The sequence below is a fragment of the Aspergillus brasiliensis genome (genome assembly GCF_001889945.1).
Source record: "Aspergillus brasiliensis CBS 101740 unplaced genomic scaffold ASPBRscaffold_7, whole genome shotgun sequence".
In the NCBI taxonomy this organism is placed as follows: domain Eukaryota; kingdom Fungi; phylum Ascomycota; class Eurotiomycetes; order Eurotiales; family Aspergillaceae; genus Aspergillus; species Aspergillus brasiliensis.
Window position 1 is genome coordinate 649,521 of NW_027137448.1, and position 11,900 is coordinate 661,420.

At 49.4% G+C, this 11,900-nt stretch overlaps 2 protein-coding genes across 2 annotated transcripts; both read right to left on the minus strand.

The window, feature by feature from the left end:
• Window positions 1–447: 447 nt before the first annotated feature.
• On the minus strand, window positions 448–1,814 carry ASPBRDRAFT_43941 (putative C2H2 finger domain protein). Its single transcript, XM_067625090.1, has 4 exons — window positions 1,728–1,814; window positions 1,455–1,646; window positions 1,326–1,405; window positions 448–1,275 (listed from the first exon to the last, which is right to left on the minus strand). The coding sequence occupies exons 1-4, from the start codon at window positions 1,779–1,781 to the stop codon at window positions 744–746; spliced, it is 858 nt and encodes a 285-aa protein (XP_067478282.1). The 5' UTR covers window positions 1,782–1,814; the 3' UTR covers window positions 448–743.
• A 1,615-nt stretch (window positions 1,815–3,429) lies between these two features.
• ASPBRDRAFT_66077 (uncharacterized protein) lies at window positions 3,430–4,268 on the minus strand (the record flags this gene model as incomplete). The annotated part of the gene is made up of 3 exons (XM_067628645.1): window positions 4,002–4,268; window positions 3,534–3,794; window positions 3,430–3,498 (listed from the first exon to the last, which is right to left on the minus strand). The coding sequence occupies exons 1-3, from the start codon at window positions 4,143–4,145 to the stop codon at window positions 3,430–3,432; spliced, it is 474 nt and encodes a 157-aa protein (XP_067478283.1). The 5' UTR covers window positions 4,146–4,268.
• Window positions 4,269–11,900: the final 7,632 nt, after the last annotated feature.

An 11,900-nucleotide genomic window follows, 5' to 3' on the forward strand; every position in this document is an offset into this window, starting at 1 on the left:
TTTTCCACTCCCCCCAACCGTTTCAGCCGTCGATCCTAGGCTGATGTTGGTTGTAGGGGTCTTAAGGAAGCTCCTGACAGGCTAGCTCCGCAGACTATGGCCCGACAACAATGGGCGCCCCCGTGTTTCTCTTTTTTTTTTTTTTCCCCCTCCGAGCCAAGCCAAGCACTACTCTCTCGGTCGATAGAATCCTTGTCAGCACGGCTTTGTTTCTCTGGTAGGTGCAGATCGACGGCTTTACGTCGCGCGCGCGCACGCCGTCAGCGTCACTGGGAACAGAGTACTCCGAAGGGGGCAAGGCATTATTAAAAGCTTCGGAAATAAGTACATACACCCGTGTTCAGTGTACGTGCCGGTCATCTCTCAGCTGCGCGGCACGTCATCCAGACCCAAAGCGAACGTGTAGGCTATGTTGGTATAGAAAAGCAAACTGCATCATTTGCCAAGGTATCAAGAATGAATATGACAAAAAAAAAAGAACCTCTTCGCAGCCTTTAGGCAGGGGAGGGGGCACAACTTAACCAAAAGAAAAACATCATAGTCCGCAAATATCACAAAAAGAGGCGTTATGCCGGAGATGGGAGAAAATAAATAAAAAAAGAGCAGCGGACGAGGCGTCTGACCAAATTAAAGACTCGTAAATGACAGTCATGATAGGGCATCACTCAAAGCACAAACGCATTGTAACTCCTAGTCTGAAACACTCGCTGTCGAATCATGCAATGGTACCCGTTGTCGGCTCATTAGCCAACTCCCAGGAAGCCCCAGTCTGTTCCTTCGGGCTGGTTCAGGATGCGGGCCGGCGGCTTGTAGTCACTTTGGGTGCTGGTCACCATTAGCGGCGGGCCATCCGCCGTGGGTAGAGTATGGTATGGTTGCTGAAACTCCGGTGGCAGATATCCCTGACGGCCAGGATCGTACCGCTGCTGCTGTTGTTGCTGCTGTTGCTGCACAAGCTGCATGTAGTGTTGCTGCGCTCGATGTACGTCAACCGGTGACGTGACAGGGATGTGCTGCGTCACAATCGGGGGTGGATCTTGTATGGGCACCGGCGTTATGTGTAGGCTCTGGTGAGGATAAAACTCATGAGTCGGCGTTGGAGTATGAGGGTAGTAGGGTTGCTGGGCTAAGAGGTACTGTTCATTCGGCACGGGAACGGCGACTGGCCCTTGATACGAGTGCTCGGAAACCGCATCTTCCGAGGGCAGTCGGGTCATGGATCCTGGGGGGTGGGAGCGGTGTTGGTGCTTGGTCAAGGTCGTTTTGCGACAGAAGCTTCACATTGTTAGAAGAGAGATTAGCATGAGAACCAGGCCAATGCTTACGCTCGTTCGCATGTTGGCTCTTGGCAGATGTAGGGCCTCTTTCCCGTATGGATCCTTCGGTGACGAGCGAGACTCGATGACTGTGGTGGTCAGCATAGATACAATCTGGGTGAGCTAGAATGTACATACGTCAGAAAAGGCCTTGTGGCATCCTCTGTGGTCACAGACATGAGGCTTCTCCCCGGTATGCGTTCGCGAATGCACGGTCAATGCACTCCGTTGGATGAAGCTTTTATTGCAGTCTTTAACCGTGCAGTGATACGGTCGCTCATTGGTGTGTATCCGATAGTGCCTGCACAGATCTGATTTTCGATTGAAGGACTACTGTCATTAGCACGGAAACTATAACGCCTCCGAGCAGCAGCGGAAGGTCTAGAAAGAAGGAATCCAGTAAATGCATACCTTATTACAATGCTCCCAGGTGCAGTTAAAGTCGCGTCCACCACCAGGCGCCATGGTGAGGAAATGCAAGCGCAGAATCAAAAGCTATTGTTGAGGTGAGTCGCCAGAAAGATAGCGGGGAGTGGGCCGGCTAGCGATAGGAACACAGGGAGCAAACGAAGTTCAAGAGGAAGGTCAAAAAGATGAAAACAAACGAGCAAAAATCAGAACATCAAGAAGAAAAGAAATAAGTGACAGTGAAAACAGATAGATTTGCAATAAAGTATGAGCAGACAAACACGACAAGAAATCGTACAGGCGACAGAAGTGGGAGGGAAAACGGATTGAAGTATAACCAGTAGTAGAAGTAGTGTAGCTATGGTGGAGTGAAAATAGGAGAGCGGGTGGGAGGGGAAAATGAAAGAAGAGGGAAGGAGATCTGGACAAGCGGAGGGAACAGGAATGTCACTGCAAATTAAGCCCGACGGCATGCAGCCTCAACAGTAATCATTGGAGGTCTGGACAGGCAGGTCGATTGGCAGCCAAGTCGCAGGACCGAATGATGGATCAAATGGGGAAGCGCAGTAAAAGGTGGATGGATGGAGGCGAGGCTGGCCTTGAAGGTCCAGCATATCCGGCAGGGAGAAATTCCAGACGTACCTAGCAATGGATCTAATAAGAAGAAATAATCCAACACGAACACGCAGAGGCGAGGAAACCAAAGAATCCAAGAATGATGCGATGACGAGAAAGAGCGAGAGAGAGAGGGAGAGAGAAGCAGAAGAGAGAAAGTGCAAAACACGATCCCAACGAGTTCTCCGATGTAGTTCAGTAATACTGTTCGGTCCGGGCGAGGTTGCAACGTTTCTGTGATACAGAGACAGACAGACAGACACAGACAGCTGCTGCTGCGGGTCTCAGGCGGTTCTCCTTCCAGGTACGCAGCCAGACCAAGTCAAGGGATGATGGCTGGTGAGAAGGAGAGAAAACCGAAACCAAAAAAAAAAGTCGACGATGGGGGAAAAGAGACGAGAAAGTAAAGAACACCCTTCTCCAGATGGGGCCGATGGAAAAGAAATACTCGACGAGCCAGATGAGGAGGATTTGCTGCACGAAGAGAGGAAGAAAAAGAGCTAGCTGACTGGCCGATGGGATGGAAGCTGTTTTTTCGTTTTTATTTTTCCTCGTTTTGCCTCTCCGGCTCTCGTGAGCAGGCCGTGTAATTTTTATAACACCGCATCGTTCTGGCTCTACCTAGCAGGTACCTAGTTGCTACTACGGGCTGCTAAGCTCCTTCACTACTGTCCAGCGGTAATCAAATAATAAATTGGTACCTCCTCTTGGTGTCCTCCAGCTGGTGGAGCTCCCCTCTGGCCAGTAACTCCAGCCGGACTAGCTTGAGACTTGGCCACTTCTCTGTCCCCCTACCCCTACCCCGGAAAGATCGGGTTATACTATGTGGAAGTATTTCCTGTGGACAACTGGGTGATTTTCTTTCACCAGACCGATATGAACATGAAAAAAAAAAAAAAAAAAAAACAACACAGAGAATATTCAAAAAAGAAAAGAAGAAGATCCCCCCATTCAATGCAAACTGGGAAGGGGATAGACGAGGAAGAAGAAATCAACTTAACGTTTTTTTATTTTTATTTCTATTTTCTTTCTTTTTTTTTTTTTTTCATTATTTCTTACCCCCATCGTTACTGAACATGGATTACCATGTTTACCTACTTAGTTCTACCTTGGGGGGTTCAGGAGGGAAACACTCGGTATCAAACGAGGTATCCAAGTACTAGGTACATACATATACATACCAAGATTACGTACATACGGGCACCAAGCAGTGGCACTTAATTTAGGAATCGATTTTAGACTGACTGACAGGCCAGGGCTATCTGGGTCCCGCTGTCGATTCGACGTCTGGAGGGGAGGGGGGAAGGAGAAGAAAGAGTGGAAGTTCGGAGCTAGCAACCCCAAAGTTACCCAAGACCCAAGGTTTCTCATCCTACTGAACCGTCTTCCGGTCAAGATGGCTTGGGGGAAGAGGGGAACATCGATCCCCACCCTGTCCGCTTGTGCCTTAGAACGCTGAAAGGTTAGGATATAGACTCGGCCAATCATCGGCGACTAAGGGAGAGCCTGGCCTTGGAAGAAATCTGCTAGTCTAAACATGGTCTAGTTGCCTGCATCCTGGCTGCAAAACCTCGACGGACCGCTAGTATCGCTTTACTGTATCTGGCTTGTATCAACCATCTTTCGCGGGTCAAAATTACTGACAGGTACCTTGACACGTACGTCCCTGGTACCTTGCTCTCGTAAGTAGTAGGAAGTAGTAGTTAGTGAATCGGTGACTCCCGTCTTTTCTGATTTCTTTTTGGTCTTGATTAACTCACCCAGAGTCGATGATGCTGGAGGAGGCGGTAGTCCGCCATAGAACATTTTTGAATAGACCCACGACCGGGGACAATTGCACGGCGCTTCAAAGGAGTCAGAGCTGAGGCGGATCACAGCAGGGTCACGCCAATACAACAAGCAGTGTCAACGTATGGGATATCCTGTACGACTGTGCAAAGGGAGGCAGTAGGTATGTGTAAGATGGAAGGTCTGATTAGGTCGTGGGCTAACCGATGGAACTACTTCGTACCTACCCAAAATGATCATGACCTATTCCTACTCTCGTACTGACTTTAATTATGACAATTACTCCGTACTATGTACATTGTTGTTACTTATTTAATTTTTAATTTTTATTTCTATTTTTCTACTACATTCAATTCTCAATTCATTTTTAATTATTCTTTTACTTGCCAAGGTGCTGGGAAAGGATATTCTGTCTATCCTAGTACCAAGGTAGTAGGAGCCATTCCCTCCAAACAATTGTTGCTGGAATTAAGTTCCTGACAGCCCCTTCTTCCTCCCAAAACGAACATGGTGTTGGCCGTCCACCAAAGCATCAACAGAGGGTAGAAACGGGAAGAGGGGATAAAAGAGAGAGTAAATAAAAAATAAGTATTGAAAGCCAAATGGGACAAAGAACAATGTCAGACCGGCCGGCAGACCAGGCAGCACAGATCGGAAATTATCAGCAAGGGATACCAGCGATGCAACAACCGAAAGGGTGGCTTTTCCCTTCTGGGCCAGCAAGCATCATGCTGAAACTGGCCCAGAGCAGCAGCTATCCCCAGGGTCTGCTATCGGCCTCAGTCCAACCCACCACCGTGCTACTCACCTTACCAACTTAGGCAGTAGGTCCTCTCACAGTGGCCATGATACCTTCACCCGTTGCTATTGGACGTACTTCTGGCTATCTTTCTTGGGGGAAACAACGAGGACTACGCCCCCAACGCCACGGTATTCTCGGTGGCTCTGCGCTGCGGCTATTCTACCGATTCGATTGCTGGATGGCAGCCAGCCGTAAACTCAAAAGGAGCGCTTCATCAAGCCTCTAGACTATCAGTTATCCTGAGTGATACTGGTGCCTTTGTCTACTCCACGTGGCGGCATCAAGAATTCATCTGGATCGCGGTCTGTAATGCTCCAACAGCGATGGGTCCCCGACAAGGGACCAGCGGGATTCACTCGTCGTCCCGTTCCCCCCTCCTTCCGCCCGTCCACGGCGATAACTAATTATTAATATGATACGGTGGTAGTCATGAGCCCCCGGGGCCGATTAAGCTCATGACGATCAGTTAATTTCTCCAAGGCTGGGGCCATGAGAATGAATGGCATTGATGCTGTTTGTCAATGATTGGCAATAAGTCGACGATTGTCTTCGACTTTCCTGCTACTGATTGTGGTCGACTGAGCAAGCTCGGGATACACTTCCTCGATCTGATCTGGTGGTGATACATGGATAGATCTCTCATTTACGTTTCTGCCGGCTCACGGACTGCCGTGAGGCTTTGAACTGTAATGTCGACTAGCACCAGTGGATCTCGAATAGTGGCAGCGGGTCAAACCCATGGAACAGGCAGGCCAAAACAATCGCCGCCCGCGTTTTTATCAGCAGTGGCCGTTTAATACGCTTACTTAGACTTTGGCCATTCATGGATTGGACCCTGGAAGCCCGAGACCCATCGCACTTGAAGAGTGGCTAGATACGTACGACATACACGCGATAATAGCGATTAACAGTCGATAGTGTCTATAGCACGCACTCGATAGATCATCGTCTTTACACGATAGAGTTTCGTCTGGAACTTCATCCAGCAAATCGCGGGCTTTGTTTTTGCCTGTCGACTCTTCAAGTTCAATGCCCGTCTGTCATCTGGGAGGGTTTTTCGGGGTTTGCAAGACCGGGATCTCCGAATTGCTATGGAGCTTATACCACACTAGGCTAGTTAACTAGTTTGGTTATCGAACCACCACTCTGAGTCAGGCACAATCATTCAACTAACTAACTAGAAAGACTACCGACACCGCCTATGGACAGCCCAGTGGATGCCAAGGGGGCTGTTCCGATCAGGAATTGGCTACCAAGAAATGTACGAGGGCGCGCAGTATTCGACTGGTAGGGTGTGCTTCCGTCGATGCTCGTATTGCTTTTTCCTTTAGTTTTTTTTCTTTTTTTTTCCTCATCCGGGCCGGCATTTCTTGTTTCCAGTTGATTCCCGCAGTGGCGCCATAGGCTTATACTAACATTCGCACCAGACCAGGAGCTAACCCAGCAGGATCATGACTAAATACTGAACGCGAGTCATCTGAGCCGGGGGCAATCCACCAGCAATGACTTGGTCGTCAGCACACAGGGGGGCAGGACCGATAGGAGACTAGGAGTACGTGTAAGCAATCGTGTGTAGTTCCCCGCCCAACAGGAAGTCCTGTTAACCGATCCGGTGCTGGCGAGCCATGGAGAGGGGGCCGCTTCTCCCGTTATCACCCGCGGTTTTCTTGTCTGATCTGATATGGCATTGACGATATGAGGCAGGCAGGCAGCGTGCCAACTAGCGACGGGGGGGTGATTATTTTTGAGTACCCTGCTTGCTATCACGAGGCCAAGGAATTGAATAGATTACAGATGACCTGGTAATCTACCTACCCCTACATGTACCGGGTACATTCACACAATGCAACGGAAAGGAACTTCTGGCTTTAGTGACGGTATGGCCGAATGAGCCGTCCAGAAGAGGAGCTAGTGACGGCAACCCCCATATTCCCGGTATACAGGAAGTAGGGTTATCTACATTATAGTCTGGTGCCACCACAGATACATGACAGCTCCTCCAGGCCGACCTGCTCCCTCGAGAACCTTACTGGACAGACCCATCAATGAAAGCCCAAAGCTGACAGCTGGTCGCATCACTGGCAATGCGGGAGTGACGCCAGGGCTTGCACCATGCTGTAAGTCGCCGATCCTTAGGACCCAAAGGCTGTAGACGGATCAATGGCGTGACTTGCATGTGGTCAAATGGGCGAAAAGATTGAAGGGTCTACTCTAGCACCCGGCCGCGGGAAATTGGCCTAACGGCGGGTGAAGGGAGGGGAGGGGAGGGGGAGGGGGAGGGGGGAGCAATGGACTGGAGGGAGGAATGAGCGAAACAATAATCAGCAAGGGACGAGGGGTAAAAATTGATAAAGGAAGAAAGCAAAAGCGAGGCCGGAAAAGGCAAGTTCGCAATTGGCGATGGTAAGACCTTGATTTGACATGGGAGATGGACACTGCTTCTCCGCTTTTTTTGGGAAGATCTGCCCGGTCGACTGGCGTGGCAGCGAACGAACGAGAAAGGAGGGGAAAAACATCCGGGCTCGAGGGTGTGGAGGAGGAGGAACAGCATTCGTGCCATACGGGACTGACTGGCATTGGCATGCAGTGAATTTCGTTGCTGATGATGATGATGATGACGATGACGTCGACCAGCTTACAGCAGCATCCTTCCGTTAGCACTGGGGAAAAGGAATCCCAGGCACCTGGTCGGTGGTTCATCCGCCGCGGTAAAGCCGTAGTCGCAGACCGGCGGCATCATGTGTCAGAGCGGCTTCTCCTCGCTGGGAAGTGAGTGAGATTGAACCCTGGTCCCCGGTCGCGATTGACGTAACGCCCGTAAGAAAGACACATGGTTAACCGAGTTCGACCGAAATTAGATCGTGGGTTGCTTGCTTGTGCCCACCAGGGGTTCGGATATGTGCTTCGTGATTCGTGATCCGTAAGCTGGATGAGGAGAGGGAAGAAAGGGCGAAAGAGTGGGAGAAAAGGCGGGGTGGGGGGAAGAAGTGTGGGCAAATACTTTAGGACTTCATGCATGGCCACGCTAGAAGTTAGCTACAGAGTATACTAGACTAGACTAGACTAACAAAGATAGACTGTTGGGCGAGAGAAGATGAGTACTAAGCGGGAGGAGAAAAGCACTCCAAAGTCTACTGAGTAAGGACAACGGAGTACTCCTAGTTGGATTCAGATACACCGGGATAGTTACAGGTCTGGGGAGTTGATTGAATGATAGTATAACCAAATAAGGCTGGGCTGACACACCGGGGTGACCAAAAAAAGAAATAAGTTGCAACTAGTATCTATTACACGTAACACAAGAGAAGAAGAAGAAGACGACGACGAAGAAGGAGAAGAAGAGAAAGAAAGGAAATCATGACCGAGAGGAAAGTTATGCCCCTTCGCTTCTTGGTAACCTGCTAGTAATCACGTCCCGGTCTAGTTGGTGAGTAGTTGGTGCTGGCCAGAGTCTTCAACGGGGACGGATGTCAGATGGTCGGGAGGAAGAAGGGGGAAATAAAATCCTCCTGCCTTGACTCGCTATGCTCAGTAAGTTGCTCCTAACTCTCTCCATCGGGAGCTGCTATACCCCGCATGGGGATAGGCATCTTTAGCTGTTAGCACCGTCTGTCACACGCAGCTTCATTCCTGCCTTCATCGGATCTACTATCAACATCATCCATATTGGCTGACCGGAGTAGTGTCATCCCGGGCCGTTGCCTACTAACTAGTCTCATAGTGACCGACGCTTGCTGGGGATAGCAACTAGTAACTAAACCGTGGTATGTAACCTTCATCCATACTCCGTACTACAGAGTACTACTACACAATATACTAATCTACTAGGATCATGCTTAGTGAGGCAGAACTACTCTTGACTTAGCTCGCTCACTAAATCTGGCTAATATCCCCTCTCCTCCACTCATCCTTCATTGCTGCCCGTCCGCCTCAGGCCAAGGGAATCAATCGCCCATCCTCCTCCGCGTCAGTGTCTCATAATATTCAAAGACGTATTGTACTCCATACCGACTTCGGATTTCCCTAGCCATATCTCCGTCACCGCTGCCTCGTTATCATTTGAGAAAAGGGAGGGGGCGACTTGGATGACGCGCAGCAAGCAGCAGCAGCAGCCGTGGACAGTTAGTTGGGCGCTAATTCCGGCCGGGTGGATGTCGGAAAGAAGTTCCAGCTCATCACATCCAGAAATTCACTGGTGGACTGGCGGAGCTTCGATTTGTCCAACCCTTTCTTTTGCTGTCGCGCCGGTGTTTTAGCGGTCTCCATCCGTATACTCCGCTTCCCCATATGAGCGACCGACTAGATTGGACTAAAGCATTGCTCACTATGGAGTATCTGCTTGGAGAATAATGATGCGCAACGGAACTATACGCGATGTCGCACCCGGCCGCTAGACTACTACTACTACGTACTAAACCACAGACTACTACTCACTAATAACCTGTTCTTTCCCTGACGATGCTAGACATACATGCGTTCGGCACCTCGGACGACAGGCATCCAATTGCCCAGAAAAATCTCCGATAGTGCATAACTGCCCCAATCCCAAGAAAGGCGCGCCTGGTCAACGCAAGCTCTGGCCACGCATGCTCTTCTGCCAGTGGCCTGCTTGCTTTTGCTCAAACGGCCGCTCTCGGCCCGGCTTCATGGAGGGGGATTCATTTCAATCGCGACATTTTCCAAGCGAATCGCAACCGGAGCTGCCACCAGCGCAGATGATGATTGCACGACTATGTTAGCCTTACGAGAAAGCCAAGGACCGGGCAGCGACTCGATCAGCCGGCTTTCAATAATGATGCTGCTTTGCTCCAGGCTCACCCTCCTTCGTTTCTGTTGTCTCTTCATCCACACACACCCACACACACACCCTCCCCTTCCCGTGGGCCACCGCTACTATACGGAAGCATCACTAGTGTACTAACATCCACACCCCTGGTCCTTCGTAAGCCTGAAATAACCCAATAAGTCGGTGAGTGCTTGTCACTGGGCCGCTTCATTCCCTCCATCCTGGAGGTGTTTTTTTTTCTATTTTGAATTGTATTCTCAAAAATACTCTTTCTTCCCCTCCCTCCAACTTATCCCGTTAGCAGCGCACGCCGGATAAGCGTGGATCTTCCTGGGGGGCGTCTTTCTGCCCACACTTCTAACCCCCCCTTGCAGGTCCCCGGCTTCGATACGGTCTGGATTCTGGAATAGGCTATTGCGGGAGTCGCTGTGGATGGATGGAATCGACAGCCTGATGAGACTGAGAGGGACAAGAGATAGTTACAGGTTCTGATCAATCGGGAACATCGGCGTTGCTACTGCATTGGTTCGCTTGCAGAGATCGCGCGTCGCCCATCGAAACATCAGCCCTGAATAACAGTTGTAACAAGTCGCTCTCTTGCTAATTCCGGCATTGCCTCCCTCCTACTACTTTTTGTCTAAGCAGTCGCCACTTTGATTGGCCATAAGCGTCTGGTATATTCTACCGAGCTCAGTCGTCGATCTGATTGAATCCTTTCCCACCCCCAAACTTTAATGACAGGGTGCAGCTGTTCGGGCGTGGCTGTGTCTCATCCTGGGCCAAGCACTCCATCTCCACCATGACAGGCTGGGCATACCCCATGTGAGCTCGTCTTGGAGAGGTCTGGGTTCGATAGGTCCGCTGCTTATTCTTGTTTGCTAAGCAAATCGAAATAAGAATCACTAATACAGAAGAGAATGGGGGGAAGGGGGAGGGGGGATGGCGGCAGGTGGTGCTGACGGGCTGACCCCGATTTGGTGAGAGATGTCGGGTTATTCCTTCGCGGCTTGACGCCTCGCCTGTCAGACTCGGAACTAGTTTAGCTGGTGGCGCTGTCACTGTCTCTCCAGACTCGCAGACTCGCAAACCCGCACTGGTTGCCCTTTCCGAGTTGTTCTGGATGGTACGCCCCCGCGTCTTTTTTGATGGTGCATTTTGCGTCTATATTAGTAGCTGCTTATATCAGACTGTCCATATAGCTCATGACTTGTTAGCTATCTATTTAGTTATCTTATCACTTTACCGCTAGCTAGCTAGCTTGCTTGCTTACATGCTTACCAATGCTCAGACATCAAACACTGTAGTGATTCTCGCCACATCGATAGGAACAAGAAAAAAAAAAAGGTATCTTCGAGCCTCACTCACACCTTTCACATCCACAACTACAACATCTGTAACTACAATCAAGTGAAACTTCTATTTACATTCTCAAACCCATTCCATACCTCAACATCATATGCACAAAGCACATCCCGAAAAAAAAATAAATAAATAAATAAAACCAAATCCCGAACATACATGCATACCATATTCCCCCTTCTCTGATTGTTCGCCATCTCTAATCCTTAAGGTTTGACAGGCACCTGGAGGCGTCTAAGCCAGCCAGCCATTTATGCCTCAACTCTTCAATATGTATTATCAATATGTATTCCCCTATTTTACTTTTCTAATGCATCTCTGCCTAGTTCCAGATGGCTTCTAGACCTTTATCAGGCATCTACTACGAGTAGAAGGCATCTAGGCTCAGCCAGCCATTGATCTATCTATCTATTTCTCAACATTAAGATTAATTTATGCATGCTCGCCGGTAAACAGTACGTTGGTTTTTAACTTAGATGTAACTGTAACTGCTGTTGCATTGCCACTGTGGATATTTAGTACTTTGTTTCAATTAACAAATTGCTACTTACTATGTACATGCTGCTTATCCATACTTACTACTACGTAGAGTACTAATGCATAGTGGCAAGATAACGATGCAGCAGCTGCTGCTGATGATGGCTGCATGAGTGAGACCAGCACATCTAGTACAGTACGCCTGACTTATCTATACCACTCACTCACTCACTCCCAAATATAGACATAAGCTTCTCGACCATTTCATCCCTATCATATCACATCATATCCTGGCTTGTGCATGTGTGTGTGTGTGTGTGTGTGTGTGTGTGTGTGTGTGTGTGTGTGT